Below are 22,451 nucleotides of genomic sequence, written 5' to 3' on the forward strand. Positions count from 1 at the left end.
GGACGGGAATGGGAGATTAAACTCAGATGGCCAATATATCTACTACTGTGGGCAAGAATCCTTTAGAAGAAATGGAGTAACCCTCAGAGTCAACCGAAGAATGTGAAATGCTGAGACATTACTTTACTGACAAAGATCTGTATAGTCAAACCTATGGTTTTTCCAGCAGTTGTGTATGGATGGAAAAAGCTGGACCATAAAGAAAGCTAAGAGCAGAAAAATTGATGCTTTTGAATCGTGGTGCTGGAGAAGACTCTTGAGAGTACCTTGGATAGCAAGGAGATGAAACCAGTCAATCCTAAAGGAAATCAATCCAGAATATTCACTGGAAGGACTGATACCGCAACTGAAGCTCCAATACTTTGGCCACCTGACACAAAGAGCCAACTCATTGGAAAAAAACCCTGATGCTAGGAAAAATTGAAGGCAAACGGAGAAGGGGGTGGCATAAGATGAGATGGCTAGAATGGACATGAATTTGCACAAACTCTGGGAGACAGTGGAGGACAGATGAGCCTGACTTGTTGCAGTCCATGGGGTTGCAAAGAGTCAGATAGTACTTAGCAACTGAACAACAACAATATGTAGAAAAACTGAAAAGAATACCAAAAGATTCATCTTCCCTCAAGTAATTTATTTTCTTGTGAAGTATTTTCCATTCAGAAAAATATCTGTAACATTTAGACACTGTAGAAGTTTACCATTTTTAAAAATTGGTAATTTAATTGGAAAATATCATGGAATTACCTAAATCAGAAGAAAATATGAAACAAAACAGATACATGTATATGTAACTGAAATACTCTGTTGTACACCTGAAACTAACACAACATTGTTAATCAACTATACACAAATATAAAATATAAGTTAAAAAATAAAAGGTAAAAAGAATCATGGAACTAAATATTAATACATATTTAGTAGTATCTGAAAGTGAAAGAGGAGAGTGAAAAAGTTGGCTTAAAGCTCAACATTCACAAAATGAAGATCATGGCATCTGGTCCCATCACTTCATGAGAAATAGATGGGGAAACAGTGGAAACAGTGTCAGACTTTATTTTTGGGGGCTTCAAAATCACTGCAGATGGTGACTGCAGCCATGAAATTAAAAGACGCTTAGTCCTTGGAAGAAAAGTTATGACCAACCTAGATAGCATATTCAAAAGCAGAAACATGACTTTGCTGACTAAGGTCCATCTAGTCAAGGCTATGGTTTTTCCTGTGGTCATGTATGGATGTGAGAGTTGGACTGTGAAGAAGGCTGAGCGCCAAAGAATTGATGCTTTTGAAGTGTGGTGTTGGAGAAGACTCTTGAGAGTCCCTTGGACTGCAAGGAGATCCAACCAGTCCATTCTGAAGGAGATCAACCCTGGGATTTCTTTGGAAGGAAAGATGCTAAAGCTGAAACTCCAGTACTTTGGCCACCTCATGTGAAGAGTTGACTCATTGGAAAAGACTCTGATGCTGGGAGGGATTGGGGGCAGGAGGAGAAGGGGACGACAGAGGATGAGATGGCTGGATGGCATCACGGACTCGATGGACATGAATCTGAGTGAACTCCAGGAGTTGGTGATGGACAGGGAGGCCTGGCGTGCTGCGATTCATGGGGTCACAAAGAGTGGGACACGACTGAACTGAACTGAACTAGTACTGAAAGTACCTCACTCTTGTGAAAGAGACTAAAATACACATGTGCACATAAATTTGCACTTTCCTGGACCGCTTTCCCTCTGAAGTGAGATTAAACCAGACATGAAAATTATCCCAGTTCTACAGGCCTACATCAAAAATGGAAAATAAACACTTCTCATATGACATGGTGTTCCTTATACTATACATTTTCACTGATACTGGATCACAATTGTCTTTAATGTGTTAAAAGCACTGAAACCATTGTTAAAGATTCTTTAATTTATTGACTTTGAAGAGTAAGATGAAGTGAAAACAATATAAAGAATTGAGAGGAATATATATATATATATATATATATATACACACACACACACATATACAGTTCCAAACTATTTGTATATTTTCAGCCCTCCTAGTGAAATTAGTTATTAAGCTACCTATTCAAAGCAACCAAGACAAAAAAAATAAAGCAATAAATATAAGCCCAGTAGTTTGAAAATCAGTGATTTCAACATTTCAGACACTGTTGATCTGAATAAGCAACAATTATTTAAAGCAATATATCATTAATACCTGAACTTCTGAATCAAAAGAAAAGAGATTCTGTCTTCCATCTCCTCTACTGAGCTTGTTTAGTTGTTCAGTTTCTCTTCCATACTAAAATTGAAACAGACAAATATATATATATATATATATATATATATATATACCCACACATATACATATACACGTGTTGATCATTACTTGATTTCCTTCAAAACACCATTTAATGATCTAGTTCGTGAGAAACTAGCAACTTGACACAGCTTCAAATATACACTCTTCTCCACTTCCAAGTACCTAAGGCAGATAAAGAATGCTTGCTGTGCAGAGTTATAGTCATCATGACCTGTGCTATTAATCAAGTATTTATAACTTTCTATACACTTTTTTAAGACCAAGAATATTATTCAACCCATAGTACAAAAAAGAAATACAAGAGACTTGTGATGTAAAAGAGAATTAAGAAGAGAAACAATCCATGGTGCTACTCATCCATTATATATATATATATATATATATATATATATATATATATATACACATATAAATCCATGAGTATATATGTTATATATATATATATGTGTGTATATTATATACAGGACTTCCCTGGTGGCTCAGACGGTAAAGCGTCTTGCTTACAATGTGGGAGACCTGGGTTCGATCCCTGGGTTTGGGAAGATCCTCTGGAGAAGGAAATGGCAACCATGATTCTTATATTACATACAGTTATACACAATTTATATACAATTCTGATTCTATCACTTTAGGAAAAAACAAAAAAATTTTGTCTGAAATGACAAAGACTTAAAGGGAACACATTATAATCTACAGGGGATCATGAGTGTGTTTCAAAATTTTTGAAAATATATTAACATTGAAGCTTAAGAGAATGGTCAATTTAAGACAGAAAAAAGTAACATCTAAACCTGTATAAGTTAATAGCTCAGGAGGAGGAATAAAGTAAAAATATAAATAGGTTTGGCAAGGATTTAAATGGAGAAATAGGGCATAACCTCCTAATCTAGTATAGCATCCACAGATTAAAATATGTAACCTAGTAAGACAGACATGATAATCACCTCTACACTTCCAAAGCTGGCTCATTTCAAACACCAAAGAACAGAGTAATCAACACAAATGATGTCTGTTAACCAAAATCCTTATCTGATAACATTATTCATATACATATAGATAGGCATTCACATAGAGACAGACTCTGTTTTTCATATGAAATTAACATATACAAACCATTAGACTGAATATCATGTTTAATCTGCATCAATAGCTCCTTGAATGAATAATATTTAGTGTATGAATGACATATAGTAATTAAACTGAATGTGGAGAAGGAAATAGCAACCCCCTCCAGTATTCTTCCCTGGGAAATCTCATTGACAGTAGGAGGCTGGTGGGCTATGGTCCATGGGTCCTAAAAAAGTCAGACATGACATAGCAACTAAACCAGAACAATATACTTAATAAGAAATAGCAGATAAAATTAATATTCATAAGAATCTAGTAGCATTTCTTGGAACCTAGGGAAAAAAAATAACACTTTCCAAACTGTTAGTTGGTACTGAGCAGGTCCAACTTGAGCAGTGTACTTGTCTTTTGTAATCTCTACCTGTTTCACTAATTTGTTGTCATTTTTAACTTAGAAATAACATTGCCAAATGGAATCCAGCATTACAGCCTTAATATGCAGGATTAACATTGTCTCACTTGAAGGTAAGTTGCCCTAACAAAGGTGTACCTTCATCAGTTCCGGATGCATGCTCCTTTCCAAACTGGCCATGATGTTCTCGGCTTTCCCTTGGCTGCTAGTTTCATCATCTGAAAATTCATTAAAAGCAGATGTTCTAAACCATGCAGACCATTAACAATCACCTAAGAGGAATATCCTAACTCTCTTTCTCTCTCCCACCCCAACCTCTCCTACTAGATTTATTATAAAGAATTTTGATTATGAAAGCACTGGGAAAACTTTAATGGACTTCTGAAAATCTGCCATGAATCCCCTATCTGTTTTCAGTCTGGTTATATTTCATATGTCAGAGCCAATGGAGCATCAACTCTTTAAAAAAAAAGAAAAACCTATCAACTTCCACAGTCACTTTTAATGAAGAAGTAGGTCAACCCTCATGATTAAGAGTTCTATATTCACCCTACACAAAGGACATTCCCATGGATTAAACACGAGGGCTTTACCTCAATAATGAATCATTAAAAAAATTCTGACCTTGTGGTATTTCCACCGTCTCCTTTTTCTCTTGCACTAAACTGTCGGTATTGATCTGAATAATCTTTTTCAAAGTTATCAACCATTCCTCCATTTCCTGCTCAGTTTCAGCAGCCAGATAATGGCTATACTTATCTAACATCTTGAGTTCAAAAGCATGACGGCGCATTTTGGGGCACTGGAGGGAAAAAAGAAAAGGCATGTGTTCAGTTAGTTTAGTTACCCTTTTAATATCAGATTTCATTAGTTTATTTTTACCTCAGCTCAGCACATATGTATGTCAATACTTTCATGAAAGAATTGCTTCTTTCAACAAGGAAATTTCAAGATGATGTAAAGACCATGTCAAACATCTTTTTTATTCCCTTTAGTATTGAGCACTGGAGAAGGAAATGGCAACCCACTCCAGTATTCTTACCTGGAGAAACCCATGGACAGAGGAGCCTGGTGGGCTGCAGTCCATGGGGTCACGAAAGTCGGCCACGACTTAGCAACCAAACCACCACCAGTACTGAACACGGAAGTATAAGCACAAAGTTGACATAAAATACTACATGTTGAGTGGGTATTATCATTTAAGGCCTTCTGACATCCTTCACATTTAAATAATCAAACTAACTCGACAAAAATAAGCCAGTGTTTTACTATTTCCACCCTGCTGGAAGTTTTCCTGGCATATTTATAGATTTCCAAAAGTAACCCTTAAAAACAAGCTCAAAAGTGACCTGAAATAAATCTGGTAGCTGCTTTATATCACATCATAAAATACAATATCGCTATCTAATTCATTTTCATCACAGTATGAAAGAAGCATAAAAGAAGACTGTAGTTGGTTCATATTAAAATGTGGTTCTCAATAAAAATGATGGAAATGGCCTACTCTGAATCCTAGCACACAAGAAAAGAAAAGCCTGTTCCTTTCATCAAGCATGATGACACCTACTTTTACATTACCGCATTCTCTGTCATGACAAAAGAAATGACACCCTGTCCCCCGCTCCCAAACCTCAGCATTAATTTCAAGGAAGGCTCATGAATCAACAATTTTCCACTGCATGGTCATTATTCAAGAAGGATGCAAGAAAGTCCCTCCTTCTCATCTTCAAAGTACAGTAAAGAACGATTAAACTGCTGTAGCAAGTCCTAAAGATTTATATATTTGAAAATATTTGGGAGGAGGAAATCATAAATAGAGGAGAAATCAGAGCCTGGGAGCCCCAGTAAAGGAAGGTCAAACTGTACTAGAGCTAATTGAGAAAATCTGGGAATTGTATGTGCCTTCTTCTTTCCAGTAAGATAAGAAAGCTGTCACACATATATATTGGGTTGGCCAAAAAGTTCGTTCCGTTTTCTGTAATGTTACAGGAAAAAAAAAACAAATGAACTTTTTGCCAATTCAATATATAAAAGAGGGTAACTTCTATTCACATAGATCATTGTATATTATATTTTAAAGTGTTTTTTCATTTGCTTCTCATGACAATCTCACTTAATAAAGTGAGGAGATATTATTAATCACACATTACACTTCTGTAAACTAAGATTCAGGTAGGTTGGGGGTGTTGAACCGACATCTTCTGCCTCCCAATCAACGCAGTGCCCCTTCTAGTCGACCAGGCCAGGCTGGCTCTGTAGTCTTGGCTCCTGTTGCTTGGTCAATCAACTTCCTACTTAATCATCTCTCTGTCCTCTACTCCCCACCCTGTCCATACGAACCCTAACATCCATGCCCCCTCAGTGACTCAAATCAGCAAACATGTATTAAGCCCCTACTGTATATACAACTTTCCTAATTATTATAAGGGGCTTGGGCATGAATATGACATGGCCTCTATAATGGAAAAAGGAATGGGAGGAATTCAGCACAGTGGTAGCACACGGGAGCTGGAGCATAGTTCCACTTAGTGGGAGTGAGTGTGAGGAAGAAAACAAAAAATGTTTCACGGTACAAGGCCCATTTGAGCCAAGTCTTAAAAGATAAGGTTCAAACAGGAAGTTTGTGCTGGGCAGAGGAACAAATATAAGAAAGGCACGTGTGTGTGACACTCTGTGGAGTGCTTAGCCTGGAGTGATGAGAGCACAGAATGTATGAGGGGGATGCGGGGGGGTGGGGGTGGGGGTTGGTAGGAAAAGTCAAATCACTGTGGGCCTGCAATGCCCTGGTAGGATCTTTAGAGCTCACTATGCAAGACAGTAACTCAAGAGCCAAAAGGTTTTGAACAGACGAGTGAAGGACCCCATCTATATCTCAGGAAGATGGAGTGGAGCACGACAACACATCAGAAGGCAGAAGAGAAGACTCTAGGCAAGAGAGGATAAAAGAGAGAACAGGAGGAAGACAGTGAGAATGGAAAGAAGGTGAGGGATTCAAGAGGTACTTTGGAGTAGACTCCAGAGGACTGGGAAAGTACTTGCATGGCAGCACAGAGGGAGAGTGGGATTCTGAAGAGGATTCTGAGTGTCTAGCATGCACGTTTTGATGGGTGGAGAGGCAATTCATCAAGGCAGAAAAATACTGAGGTTCTTAATAGATCAACAACTGTCTTCCAGAAAGAGAAAGAAATATTACCTCCATGAGTCCTACCTGAACAACATCGATGCAAGCATCCAAGTAGATGCAACCTTTAGATTCTTTTGAATTTTTCTCATCTTTATAGGAATTGAGAATATACGAACCATCAGGAAGCTGAGTTAAGTAAAAATACCGTCTCTTGAACACCTATGGGGGAAAAGCCAACAATGACACATTTGTTACATATACACGGCATCTGACCAAAACACCTTGATGGGTTTGCCACAGACATTATATCTGGATAATTTGCTGACAACTTGGAGAAGTCATTAGCAATCAACATGATCTTCACTTTCTTAAGATGGAGAGCTTGAAGTCAAGTGGTTTAACTCTCAGCCAAATATCTGGAGAAATTTTAACTCTTTATAGTTTATAAAGCATTTATGTATATGAGTCACTATCCATTTCACTACAGCATCCTTTTCCTGTTTAATTAATTGCAAACCGTAACTGGATTCTTATTATTTCATTCACATCACTACAAATCTAAGTTGTATGTGTATATATATACATACACACTTATATATACATTATATCTATAGGTAATACACACACACACATACACACACAGACACACCCTGTATCATGTACTTATATCTCACCTGCAGACCTTACTGCACTCACTTATGCTGCTCCAGGGTCCCTATTCTTGAGAGTCCAGCTTAGAAAGTACTCACAGGGAAACACTGAGCATCACCACTTGCTACAGGTTGCTGCTGAAAGCCCTGTAGGCTGAGAGCTGCGTTAAAAGGCCCAATGGGATTAGGCCATCCACTTGAAATTAGGGATTAACAGTTAAGGAGTACCCTTGCTACAACTCACGGTGAAATCCTCAGGAATTGGAGAAGAGCTGGAAGACAGCCTGATGCATTTATTCTGTCCCTCTGCATGTGTGCATGCTCAGTCGCTTCAGTTGTGTCCAACTCTTTGTGACCTTCTGGACTGTAGCTCACTAGGCTCCTCTGTCCATGGGATTTCTCCAGGCAAGAATACTGGAGTGGGTTGCTGTTCTTCCTCCAGGGGATCTTCCCGAACCAGGGATCAAACCCACATCTCTTACATCTGCTGCATTGGCAGGAAGGTTCTTTACCACTAGCACCACCTGGGAAGCCCCTCTGGGCTTCCTTGGTAGCTCAGTCGGCTAAGAATCTACCTGCAGTGCAGGGGACCCCAGTTTGATTACTGGGTCAGGAAGACCACTCCAGTCTTCTTGGGCTTCGCTGGTGGCTCAGTTGGTAAACATCTGCCTGCAATGCTGGAGAACTGGGTTCGATCCCTGGGTTGGGAAGATCCCCTAGAGGAGGGCATGGCAATCCACTCCAGTGTTCTTGCCTGGAGAATCCTGATGGACAGAGGAGCCTGGTGGTCTGCAGTCCATGGGGTCACAAAGACCCAGACGCTGCTCCTCTATTCTCCCTTAAAAAGAGTCTTGGACCTGCTGAAGGAGGTGGGAAAGGGGGATTCAGAGCTCTCTGTTTCAAAGTCTGTGGCAGAAGCCACGACTGCAAGATATGTCTAGCATTTGTTATAGTAAAATTCCCCAGGACAAGAGATCTAAAATGATTTCAGGGTGGGAATGGGGAGACAGACTAGGGAATAGCCTCTTGATGATCCTATTGAAGAAATGCATTCCTAGGCATCTTGTCTTACAGAAGTCAGTTTTCAGATTTAAGCCTGCTGTTTTCAATAACCCATATGACTATCCAGTATGATTTCTGACTATTTTAAGAATTTTAATTAAGGAAAGAGTAGTATTTGGCAAGATTATTCTTGAAAACTACTTAACTTCTGGCAAAGTATCCAAAATATCAACAATTTATTTCTCTATGGCATGAGTAGACAAAATATAAAAATACGTTAAAGGGTATTTCCTTTAAGGAAAACCAGTAAAAAAGAAATGATATGCTTGTAGTTATTTTTGACTTGTTCAAATACCATTGATTTCAGAATGAATGACAAAAATATACCAGTATGAGGAATACCCTAACAGGTTAGACTGGTAAATGCTCATAGCACCTATTTCAGAGAGGGACTGTGTGGGCTATATGGAATCAGTAGAATGAAGTTCAAGCAGAAAAATACCAGTTTGGATGCCAATCAAGTAAATATTACTGTATTACAAAGGTATAGAAAGTATGTGTGTGTCTCTGTGTGATCTCATTTTACCTACATTTAGGTTTACTGCAACTATAACTGAAGAAATCTAGATCCATATACAAGGAAAAAGTTAATCATAAAGGTCATTATATATGTGTGTGTACATATATTGCTTATTTTTATGACAATGGTTCATATCTGTTATTAAATTGATGGAACCAGAATACCTAAAATGACACAATGAGCTAATTTCAAACGAACAGAATTATATCACTTCTTAAAAGTTATCATAAAAACTATGTATGATAAAAATAAAAATAAATTTTCCAGGCAAACCTTAACATAAAAAATTATAACCAGATTAGAATCGGAACCATGATCAATTTTAAAACTCAAGGTTCACAGACTCAGTGGTCTACAGAATCCACTGGCAGAGTCCTTAACCAGCACCAGAGGAAATAAAGATACAGAGCAAATCAGTTGTGGCACAGAGTCAAATTACAGCCTGCAAAATTTTTTCATGTACAGCTGCCTCACCAAGCAAAGATGCTTCATGGCAGCAGGCACTTCCACTACTAGCAAGGCACGACCGTTGCAATAGAGATGGAAAGGGATCTGAAATTATAGTCAATCACTTCCTGTAACACTGAAGTTATGTCTAAATGTGACACTGAGGTAGGAATGTAGCTTGCAGATCTGGGAAGAGAGCAGATGCCTGGAATCACAGGTCTTGAGTCTCACCCAGCACTCCTGCTTCCCAGCAGTGCAACTGTCCTCACGACTTGCCTTCTCTCCATTTCCTCAGTTGTAAAGTGATGGGATCAGACTACATGATCTGTAATCTCCTTTTTTTTCATTATCTACATATAACTTTATTGGAAATGAACAAATAACACACCTGCCTTCCCAGCTGGAGGCTACAATCCCCAAGTGATTTCCTACACAGGCTTAAAGCATACAGTCTGCACAGCAAGGAAGTTTCTTAAAGTCATTTCTATAGACATGAGACTGTCCCCACAACAGATTCATAAGATCTCTAAGATTTCTTCTCATTCAAATATTTTATGATATATGTTGGGTTTCAACTTCTGGAAAGCTTTTAAGATACTTTTCAAAGAAGAAAGGAATATCTTAAATCTCTCAGTTCAGTTCAGTCACACAGTCATGTCCAACTCTGTGACCCCATGGACTGCAGCATGCCAGGCTTCCCTGTCCACCACCAACTCCCGGAGCTTGCTCAAACTCATTTCCTTTGATTCAGTGATACCATCCAACCATCTCATCCTCTGTCGTCCCCTTCTCCTCCAGCCTTCAATCTTGCCCAGCATCAGGGTCTTTACCAATGAGTCAGTTCTCTGCATCAGGTGGCCAAAGTATTGGAGCTTTAGCTTTGGCATCAGTCCTTCCAATGAATATTCAGGACTGATTTCCTTTAGGATTGACTGGTTTGATCTCTTGCAGTCCAAGGGACTCTCAAGAGTCTTCTCCAACACCACAGTTCAAAAGCATCAGTTCTTTAGCACTCAGCTTTCTTTATGGTCCAACTCTCATATCCATACATGACTATTGGAAAAAGCATATCTCTGACTAGACAGACCTTTGCAAGCAAAGTAACGTCTCTGCTTTTTAATGTGCTGTCTAGGTATGTAATAGCTTTTCTACCAAGGAGCAAGCGTCTTTTAATTTCATGACTGCAGTCACCATCTGCAGTGATTTTGGAGCCCAAGAAAATAGTCTATCACTGTTTCCATTGTTTCTCCATCTATTTGCCATGAAGTGATGGGACCAGATGACACAATCTTCATTTTTTGAATGTTGAGTTTTAAGCCAGCTTTTTCACTCTCCTCTTTCATTTTCATCAAGAGGCTCTTCAGTTCCTCTTCGCTTTCTGCCATTAGGGTGGTATCATTTGCATATCTGAGGTTATTGATATTTCTCCCAGCAATCTTGATCCCAGCTTGTGCTTCATCCAGCCTGGCATTTCGCATGATGTACTATGCAAATAAGTTAAATCTCTCATATGGAATCAAAAGGGAAATCAGAAACATGACTTTATAAATTTATATAAATGTGGGGTTCCCCAGGTGGTGCTAATGGTAAAGAATCCACCTGCCAATGCAGGAGACATAAAAGACTTGGTTCGATCTCTCGGTCAGGAAGATCCCCTGGAGGAGGTAATGGAAAACCACTCCAGTATTCATGCTGGGAGAATCCCATGGACAGAGGAGCCTGGCAGGCTATAGTCTACTGGGTTGCAAAGAGTTGGACATGACTGAGCATCTGAGCACAAAATATACTTACTTATTTGGCTGTGCCAGGTCTTGGTTGCTGCATACAGGATCTTTAGTTAATAGCATATGAACTCTTAGGTGCAGCATATGAGATCTAGTTCCCTGACCAGGGACTGAACCCAGACCCCCTGCATTGGGAAAGCAGAGTCTTAGCCACTGGATCAACAGGGAAGTCCCAGAAACATGACATTTTTTAATGTTGCTATTTAGGGTACAGGTCTACCTTGTTATTTTTTTCCATTTTGAAAAGAAGACAGCTGTTAAAATAATGACTATATAGAACAGTGGTAATTACTCTACATCATACCTTTCATCTGATGGCCTCAAGTTCTTTGTAACCAGGAGCTAATTTTTTAAATGTCACTTGGGGATTAGCATCTTTATCCATGTTACCTAACAGCAAACTAAGAGACTAAGAGCTCACTCAAAGTTCACACGGGCAAGGTGATGGCAGAACTAGGATCACAATCACAGGACAATGACAAAGAATCCTGCCCAAACCTTCCAATAGCTTCCCACTGAGATTAGAATAAGACCTGAAATCCTCCCCATAGCCTGGGATGATGTGCATGCTCTGGCCTTGCGTTACCTCATGGACCTTATTTCTAATTATTCAGCTACACTGGCTTACCTGCTGTTTCTCAAACAAAAAAGCGTCCTTTGGACCTTTACGCTTTATGTCCCCTTGGCCTGAATTCTCTTCCCCCACATATCCACAGCTTCTTTCAGGTCTTTGCTTGACTCTTATCTCCTCTGAAAGGCTTTCTGTGACTACCTGCCCTCGTGGCAGCATCTTATTTTATCTTTTTCATAGAATCATCACTATTCAAATATGTCTTATTCATCTATGTATCTATTTGCTGTCTCTTTTAAAAGGATTAAGGTCCACATCTCATCCACTGCTATAGCCCTAGTACCTGCGACAGTGCCTGGAACACAATAAAATTTTGCAAAATGAATGAGGAATGAATGAATAATTCATTCACCAGTGCAGATTCTCCAGTAGTTTCATACAATAGAAGGGTGTTTCTCTGTAATGCCCATATTCTTCTTCCTCTTCCCCTATTTTATTATGTTTCCTAGATGGTGAACACAGCTGAAAATTCCCCACTTTACTCAGTGAGAAGCATGAATCCTGACCAGTGGCTCACCCAGACCACCCAGAAGAACAAAACAGAGTTAGCCAAAGAAGATCATTCTCTGGCATCAGGTTCTGCCAAGTATCTTGAAGGCCCTGAGCTGTTCGGAGAACAACCTTTTGAACATTTACCCCACACGACCCTTTCTGGAGCAGGAACAAAGGGCTTCTGTCACTTGGGTCAATTCAATGATGGAAGGCAGGGAGGTTTGAGCACCTAGTATTCTCAAATTCGGAGAGCCTTTTATCATTTTATGTAACAAATCTCAAGGGTGTTTAACCTATGTGTGTTCCCTAGAGGATAATTATGTACTGTTAAACTCAATGAACCAGGAGCTCTGAGAAAGGATGGTCTGAAGGCTTTGTTAAAGTTAGGTGGGCCAGGAGCAATGTAAAAATCAGGAGGGGGAAATTTACCTGACTCATCTCTCAGAATAGGAAAGAAGAGGCAGCGAGGAAAAGAAGAAAGCAGGAGAATAGGAGACACACTGGGTCTGAGAACTGTTCAAAGCAGAGGAAAGAAATAATGGGGAAGAAAATCCCATAACTTATCAGAAAATTGAGTTGCTGTTAATTACACCAGAATGTTGGGAACATCATCCTGCTAAAGCACCCCTACCCATAGGTTGGCAACCTAATATATCACTTATGACTCTCTACCATATTATTTTACAGTCCTATCAGGTTTTAATATACTATATAGGTCTACCCTCTGGACAACTGGTTAAAAACCAAATAGCTTTACTTACATAATTCTATCATATCTGGGCCCTGGAAAATTTTTTAACTATTTAGTTTGAAAGTGAAGTTCCTCAGTCGTGTCCGACTCTTTGCGACCCGTGGACTGTAGCCCACCAAGCTCCTCCGTCCATGGGATTCTCCAGGCAAGAATACTGGAGTGGGTTGCCATTTCCTTCTCCAGTTTGAAACAAAGTCTAAAAAGAAGGGTCTACAATCCACCCTTCTCATTAGAGACAAATTAATTTATTATCTTTCTTGGGGCATGTCATGGCCCTGCTCAAATTTCCAATGACCCCCAGTCACCCACATAGGTAGTAAAGCTCCCATGCCTGATTTGACATTCAAGGCACTCCCACAGCCCTATTAATAATATAAAATAATACCAATCTGTAACATCTGTGGAGTGCCTACTACATTACAGTTCTGACTAAGTGCTTCTCTCATATCAGTGAAATCCTCATAATGACCTTGTGTGGTAATTACTATTATCATATCCATGCTGCAGCAGAGAAACTGAGGCCCAAGGAGAGAGCGAAGGACCAAATCAACTCTATTTCCCTTGACTACCCAACTTCACCTAATATACTTGCCCTGTACACACTGCCTGCCATGCTCACCTCCTTTCTGATTCCCTTCCTTGACATCCCCACCCCCTTCAAGAAGCCTTCTCTGGGACTTTCCTGGTGGTCCAGTGGCTAAGACTCTGAGCTTCCAATGCAGGGGGCCTGGGTTTGATCCCTGGTCAGAGACCTAGATCCCACATGCCACACCTAAGAAGAGTTCACCTAAGAGCCACAACCAAATATCCTGCAGGTCACAATAAAGATCGAAGATCCTGTATGCCACAACTAAGACACAGTGCAGTCAAATAATTATTTAAAAAAGAAAAAAGAAACCCCTAATAAATGGTTTTAAACATTCACCAATGAATGAGAGAAAAGGAAACATTAAAAAAAAAAAACTAATTAGTGAGAAATCCCTTACCCATTAAAATAAGTGTAATCTGTTTGTCAGCTGTGAGAGACAGACTGGGAGACTTGCACATACAAGGTATTACTGTATCAAAAATAAAAGCTTCCCTCTACCCCTGTTCCAATAAACACAGTGACCTTGGCCTCCCAGCAATTATTTTAATTTCATATGTGCTTTTTAAGGTAAAATCCTCTTTTGATTTGTTGTTCTCCCAGTGCAGAAGGCAAAAAAAAAAAAAAAAAACCCTCCTGTAACAGTGAAAAAATAAATGAGAACTCTTAGACTCTTGGATATATAACAAATGGCTCTGCTATAACAAATGGCTCTGCTTTGTACAAAAAGGAAGAAAGGGCACCAGAACTGAGTCATACATCAAGCAACTGAACTTGCAACCCTGATAACGTACCCAGACACTTCAGTGTTTAATTGCTAAGAACGGAGAGGAGGGAACTTGAGGAATGTGACCAAACTGAGCCAAGAAGATGCCTAAAGGTGGGTGTCCCAAAGGGTTGGCCAAGAATCTGCAACAGATTTTTTTTTTTTAATGAAAAACCACAGTCAAGATCAGATTCTTCCTTATTCCATATCATTATATCCCTCAGGAAAAACAGTTCTAAATACCACAGGAAGGTCATGTCCAATATCAAAGCTATCTAGTCCACACTAAATTCCTTCACTGATATGGAGCGATGCTGAAAAAAGCAGATGTCCCTAGCAGCTAGCTACTTGGGAAAGAGAGCACGGACGTTTCCCTGATGACTGGCGTTTCTGCCCAAGGGATCATTTATTGTCTATGCTATCTTTAAACTGTTCTCCAGAACTTTCCCAGGAACTGAAGAGTAGCAGTGGGGTGTGTTCTCATGATCTAGAAGGTACAAATTGAGGAAATTAATCACCTATGACAAGGCTTGTCTTGTTTTAACATGAACACTGAGAAAAAAGCAATTATGAGCTGAGTGAAGTGGTCACTGTGCCCAGACAACCAACAGAGCTTCTGGGAGAGCTACAAGCTGCCAGCATCTGCCTCCATGAAAGGACACACTCAGGCACAGATAACTGTGACTTGGGAAGGGACACATGTCATTAGCAGCTCTCCTGTAGCCTGGGTTCCTCAGGGCTAGTTCTCAGCCAATAACAGGGAAGCTCAGCAAGCACTTCTGGGAAAATGAGAATTGTAGAAAATGGTGCAGACTATATCCCATCTGACCTCACTGGCAGAAAGGTGGATACTGGGGAAAATACAAAGGTTTATTCCCTAAATATGGGGTCTTCCAATCTTTCAATAGGAAGAGCTCAGCTCAGTTTTCACCAGACTTTTTTCGCTAGAGGCCATCCATTGCCCTCAATGTTCTTGCAAAACTGTCTGGCAACTAGCAAGGGAGGCTGAACTTTCTAAAGCAGCTCATGTACAAATTACTTGGGCTACATTATTCATATTGCATTAGAGGTCATGCGCTTGCTTTCTCAAAAGCCCTTATAAAGTAGTAGTCTTCTGATTCTCTTTTATCTACTGGACTTTCTGGAGTCTTTTCTAACCCTCTTTCCTTCATTTTTTTTTCTTTCTACCTTGTCACGTGATTCTATTTCTTCCTTCCTGGCTATTAGATGCCCTTATTTCTGAGAGGCAACATGGCCAGGAAAAAGACTCAGACTTGTTGATAAAAATAGTTTTAACGTGGTTGTGCATAATTTCAAACAATCTAAAGGACTGATTCTGCATAGCTTTTAAAATCCAAAAAATTTTAAGTGAAAAAAGATCTGTAAACTTCACCTCCCTCTGAAAGATACCCAGCTGCCCTGCTTTAATCCCCGTCATCCACAGAAGGCTCCTCCAGCCAGTGTCAAGACACAGCGCATCAAAGACATGCAGATAAAATAGGAGGGCAGACACATGGCTCCTGTAGGCTGTTATTTGCCAATGAGTCATGATTAATACCCAGAGCCTTCTGCTGTAGCTTCCTGGTTAGCCTGCTGTGAATTTGCAGGGGCTGTCAACACGCAAATTTTCTGATAGAAAAGGTTCTTTGGTCTCAACTCTGCGAGTGCTAGCCCGGTGGTGAGCTCATTATTGAAGCCACCAAAGCCTGTCACCAGCATGGGCTAGAGTTCCTAGCAAACAGGGGACTCTGCATGTACCAAAAGTCAAACTACCACCAGGATCGGGAAAATGACTCAACCAACAGCATACCTGAATCGTCTTCCCATTCACTCAGGAGAGGAATTAATATTCTTCACGTCAAAGATTGGCACAGTAGAAGGAAATATATAGAATTTTCCCTTTCAGAGTGTCTCATAAACTCTAGCCCTCCACCTCGGTTCTTCTGACCTCTGCCTGAGCCAATCCAGGCCTGATGTGTATGATCCCTTACCCTATACAGGGCACTTAGGGATATGAGCCTGAGGCCTCCAGTGCATCTCAGTTTATTGGCCTGTACTTCTGCTTTGGCCCTTAGTCCAACTTTGGCCTGACGACTATAAAACTGCTACCCACGCCCCATCCTCCCCCTGCCTGTTTCATACACTCACACGCCCTCTGTTTATGTAGGGAAAAAGAGTACAGTAAACACTACGAGTTTCCACTAATTTCAACGATGCTAAACTAAATAAGAGTTAAAGCACAATTTTTATAGGAAAAAAATATCTTGGTGAAATCCTTCAGATACCTTTAACTGAATCTGGCTGGACCTTCCTCTCATGCCCAGTCTAGCCATGAGAAAATCTGTAAACCCACTACTTATTGCTATGGCTTTAGGAGGTAAAAACCAGAAGAACATAGGTTGTATATTCAGCTCCCAGAAATCCAAAATGGAGACTCAGAATCCATAATAAAGAAGAACTGGGATAAATGAAATCCATAACCAGAGACAATTCCCAAAGCTCATTATGGCCTTTATATTTCAAATTATTCCCCATTCATTTTTTAAAAAGAACTGTGTAGCACATATGACCAAATTGATTTACTCTTCTTTTCCTTTCTCTGCTTACTGTTTGGTAAAGGTTTTGAAAAGAATAGGTGTTTTTATGTTATGTGAATTACATCTCACTTTTTCAAAAAGAAGAAGAAAGAAGTGGCGAAAATATGAACAGCTGGGGATAAAAAAAAAAAAAAAAAAAGGGAGGGGGAAGCAAAGAGCCTAGCTCAGCAGCAGCATAGAAACGATTAGCCGGAAACAAGCAGCAGCTGTCCCCATCAGCCAGGCCACGTGGTCACCAGGTCACCTCAGACCCACGACCCACTTCATGAATTTATGGTCCCTGCCTGGCCTTTGTAAGTAGTGGAGTTTCAAACCTCCGGGGGAGATGACACAAAAGCTGAACAATCAATCTTTGACTGAGTGAATTGCTTTTCTATTTCCATTATAACAAGTTACAATAAATTTAGTGGCTAAAAACAACATAAATGTACTATCTCACAATTCTGAAGGTTAGACATCTGACATGGCTCTCACCAGGCTAAAATTAAGGTAAGAGCAGAGTTCTGCTCCTGTCTGAAGGCTCTAGGGGACAATCCACTTCCTTGCCTTTCCCAAAGCTTCCTGAATCTTTGCCCGAATTTCTCGGCCCTTCCTCCATTTTCAGAGCCAGCAACATAGCATCTCTCTTTGACTCCGCTTCTACCCTTACATCTCTTTCCCTAACTCTCCTCTTTTGCTTTTGTCTTCCAGTTAAAAGGACCCTTATGATTACATTGGATAATCCAGGCTAATCTCCCTACTAGCTGATTAGTGATTTTTTAAACTCCCCTTTGCCATGTAAGGGAATACTTATAGATTCCAGGGATTGGGAATGTAAGTCTTGGCCGGGGGGCGGGGGGTGCGGGGGGGGGTGCGGGGGGGCTTTATTTTGCCTACCACATCAATCAATCTGTAGTTCATGAATTATGATAAAAAATTTGAAAGCATACACCTTTTACAGACAACTGCATTTACATTTATAATATATAAGCTCCTTAAAAAGTAATATTAGGACTTCCCTAGTGGTCCAGTGGTTGAGACTTCGCCTTCCAATGCATGGGATGCAAATTCTATCCCTGGTCGGGGAACTAAGATCCCACATGCTGCAGAGCAACTAACTCATGCCACAACGAGAGGGCACACATACCATGACTGAGTCCACACTGTAACTAGAGAAGCATGTACGCTGCAGCGAAGAGCCTGCATGCTGCAATGAAGACCCAGCAGAGCCAAAAGAGAAAAAACTACAGAGGAATTTCTTTTTTAAAAAAGTTATATGTAAAACAAATTATAATTTAAAGTCATTATAGGTGAAAGTGTTAGTCACTCAATCATGTCTGACTCTTTGTGACCCCATGGACTGTATGGACTGCAGCCCACCAGGCTCCTCTTTCCATGGAATTCTCCAGGCAAGAATATTGGAGTGGGTTGCCATTTCCTTCTCCAGGGGATCTTCCCAACCCAGGGATGGAACCCGAGTCTCCTGCATTGTAGGCAGATTCTTTACCACCTGAGCCACCAGGGAAGTCCCAAAGTCATTAGACTAACTCACTATTGAAACGAATCCCATGGTGAATGGTTCTGTAAAGATATTAACTCCCTGATGTCTTCTTTTAGGAATCCAGATTTTCATACGTTTACTTAATGTTGGACTAAAGCTTAAGTATGGGTAAAGCATTTTAATATTTTGAGAAGTTGAAGAAAGAGAGTGGAATCAAAAACCACAGAACCATTTTCTAAGAGATTGCCCAGAATTATCACCTTCACATGGACATTTCTGAACCTGATAACTCTGATAGGAAATATAATAAAGACTTGAATCTCACTCACTCAGCTAGGGAGCACCAACAACATGCTGATTAAGATCACAGGCTCAGGCATCTGCCTACCTAGGTTCTGATCCTACCTCTGAAAACCTAAAGCTATATGACTTTGGGTTAATCACTGAATTTCTTTGTGCCTCACTTTCCACATGTATCAACCAAGAATAATAATTCTATCTGTATCTTAGGATTGCCATGAGGATTAAGAGATACAGAATATGAAACATTCAGTATGGTGCATGGCAGAGATCAATAAATGGATTTTCTTATCCTCACCACGTGCCAATGCACAGGTTTAGGTGCAAGAGACATATAGGAAGTATTCTACAACTTAGATTCATTATTTTTAGCACTTGAAAATGAAAATGAGAATAGGACATAACCACTAAATGGAAAGCAGCAGGCAAAATATTAAATTAAGATAAAACTTGAGTGTTCCCTTGGTAGACACCCATGGTTTCTGCTTGCAGGTTATGTGGAAGATAGAATGACCTTTTTTACTTAATGGAAGTGTGAATCACCCTCGGCAAACCACATGATGTGATATTGAATATCCGAAAGAACAGTTATATTTGGTATCAGAGAATAATCTGGTTTTCTGCTCAGAATCTTCAAGTAGCTTGTTAGTTTTATCTTTGGATTTTAATGGCTCTCCACCACCTCCTGAACAAAAGCCAACTTCATGTCTGAGGCATTCATGGCACAATTTGATCCCTCTCACTGTTTCTAACTTCATCTTGCACAAACCCCATGCATAAAGTTGCTATTCTGGCCAAACTACAAAACTCTAGTTCCGACAGGACTAAGGTAAGCCTTGGTATAGTAGCTAATTTGGTATGTTTTTTTAAATCTAGTTTGGAGGTTTCTGCAGGCCAGGAATACCATCTTAGATATCCATACATTTTCCCTATAGTGATCGGCACATAGAATGAGCAACTAATTAAATTTGTTAAAGAAAGAGAGTACCCTATTATTCTACTCAATTTACATTCATCTCCACACAGGAACCTTTGATGCCTTTTTTTGTTTCAAAGCTATTTTCTTCATTCAACTGACAGCCTCCTTATCAAACACCCTGATTCAGAAGATAATAATTACATTTCTTTAAAAAGGTATGCTTCTAAATTTATCTAAGGTTTCAGAGTTCTTCAATTCCATACTTCTGTGAGAATCCTCTCACTAAAGAATTTTTTTTTTTTGGCTGGGGCTCCTTGCTAAAAAACTTTTAAAAAGAAATAGTTTCCAGAGAGGCTAGTCATGGCACTATCCTTAAAATGATGAAATAATAATAATAACTACTTCCTACCTTCATGGTAACTGTGATGGTGCTATTTACATTGGCTTTATGCAACCAGCCTTGTTTGATCACACCACCCTTCTGAGAGCATAAAGATGATGAATCCTGAAACAGAGGGAAAACCATCAGTGAAACAGCAGCTGGCCCATTATCTAATCAAACAATTGGGGAGCACGAACTAGGCCCTGACCCATTTTGCAAAGCATAAAGCTCCCTCTCCCTGTACCCCCACTCCCCCTTGAAGATGCCTGATTAAACTTGAAATTGTTAATAACAGGATGAAAGGCCCTGTGCTGAGAAACGGAATATTGCCTGCCATATCAGTAGACAAAGGATGTCAAAGTCAACAGCAATTGCAGCCACCGAGGATGGTGAGCTGGTGAGCCCTGAGAGAACCCAGGAAGGAAAGAATACCTGCCATCTAGCAGCCACTCCCTGCATTAAGCCCTAAGGAAACTCAGGATACTGGCTCCAGATATCGGAGGTGCATATCAAAGGAATGTTGTCAGTGAGCCATCTTTCCAGACGTAGAAAAGTGCTAAATTCCTTAACTTGGTTTTCTTTAATTAACAATCATCTTTTGATGTTCAGAATTCCTGCCCTTCATCACAAAATTTCTAAATAACCTGGCTCCTCCTCTTGCCTCCACTGAACAGTTCTTTCAGGGTTACTTGAGATGCTGCCGTCCTAAAAATGTCAACTGAATAAAAACATAACTCTCAACTTTTAGATTGTGGATATTTTTTAAGTCCACAGTGCCATGCACACAATAGACACTCAATATTTACTGAATTATATGGGCTGTCTTATGGGAAAGTCTTCTGCATTATGGAAACGGTCAAACTTCACCCAGATGTCTGGGTCCTCTGTTCCAAGAGGGATCTATCAGGCAGGAGAGTCCATATGAATCACCACACCACATGCCCAGTGCAGGAAAAACAACCCCACAAGTGTGTCCCACAGGTGGGAAAATGGCTTTATATACACATCACAGCCCATTTCACTTTATTTTTCCTAAACTCCATTTGGAAATGCAACAGTGTTAATGTAAGAAAAAAAAAAAAAAAACACTCATTAGCTTGAAAGTCTGCTCCAGATCATTCATAAACAAGTCTTTCCCTCATCTTTTCTCAGAGAAATCTCTCTCAACACCAGGGACCTTGAAGAAGCCAGTGCAATTGCCCCCATCTTTACCTCATCCTTCTCACAGTCCTCATCAATCTCAAACACATGATTGGGAATCTTTTCTGGTCGCAGAGACTTGCTGAAAATACAAAAGAGTTGTCTTAGACACTGAGCAGAATAGAAAAAAAGAAACCAAATCAAGATGAGTAGACTTCTTTCTTTCACAACCAAGAAAATGCCAAGACATAAGACAGAGGAATTCTTTTCTCCTTTCCAAACTCATATTCTCCCCTCTGGCATGACCTTCTGTAAAAGGACTCCCACATGTGCAACCAACAGCAAAGACATAACTAAGCCCAAATTGCAAGGAATGCACGCCAGAGCTGTCAGTGGTGGTGGGACCTTATCTTTCCCAGGCCAAAAAGCAACCCCATGTCATTCTGGCTCTTCCATCTGTTTGCTATATGATCCTGGACTGACCATCTTAGGACTCAGCTTTAAAGGACATTTTTAAGACTCAGTTTTCGTCTGTGGGAAAGTGCCTTGAAAGCTACCAACGGCTACACCAAGTCTTATTCTCCAAAACATCTCCCATGTGATATCCTGTGAGGTTAATAATCTTATGGATGAAAAGGGGAGGAAAGTGAGCGTTCAAGTGACTGAGTGACTAGGCCAAGGTCACTCAGCTAGGAAGTGGTGATTTGAACCTTGACAGTCTGGCTGTTGGGCCAGAGTGCTCACAGCAGCCTTTCAACGCAAATGAAAGAGATGCACTTAAAAAAATTATCTGCTTATTTGTTGGGCTGCATCAGGTCTTAGTTGTGGCACATGAGCTTAGTTGCCTCACAGCATGTGGGGTCAAAGTTCCCCAACCAGGAATCTAACCCATGTCCCTGGCATTGCAAGGCAGATTCTTAACCACTGGATCACCAGGAAAGTTTCAAGAGATGTACTTTTGTCAAGAGATGTCTGGGGCCATCAAACTGAGTCAAATGTCTTCTAGCTTTTTCACTGACAGCACTAGAAA

General features: G+C 40.1%; 1 protein-coding gene across 3 annotated transcripts in view; it reads right to left on the reverse strand.

Moving 5' to 3' along the window:
- Positions 1 to 22,451, reverse strand: part of LOC101108113 (dedicator of cytokinesis protein 11) — a 211,353-nt gene that overhangs the window by 132,722 nt on the left and 56,180 nt on the right. For all 3 annotated transcript variants that reach the window (XM_027963225.2, XM_027963224.2, XM_042242184.2), the window contains exons 5-10: positions 21,494 to 21,563; positions 20,309 to 20,404; positions 6,999 to 7,133; positions 4,415 to 4,592; positions 3,929 to 4,008; positions 2,206 to 2,289 (exon numbers count right to left, since the gene is read on the reverse strand). In XM_027963225.2, coding sequence (XP_027819026.1) covers positions 2,206 to 2,289; positions 3,929 to 4,008; positions 4,415 to 4,592; positions 6,999 to 7,133; positions 20,309 to 20,404; positions 21,494 to 21,563 — 643 coding nt within the window. The remainder of the gene's footprint in view (positions 1 to 2,205; positions 2,290 to 3,928; positions 4,009 to 4,414; positions 4,593 to 6,998; positions 7,134 to 20,308; positions 20,405 to 21,493; positions 21,564 to 22,451) is intronic.

This window comes from Ovis aries, chromosome X (assembly GCF_016772045.2).
Source record: "Ovis aries strain OAR_USU_Benz2616 breed Rambouillet chromosome X, ARS-UI_Ramb_v3.0, whole genome shotgun sequence".
Classification (NCBI taxonomy): domain Eukaryota; kingdom Metazoa; phylum Chordata; class Mammalia; order Artiodactyla; family Bovidae; genus Ovis; species Ovis aries.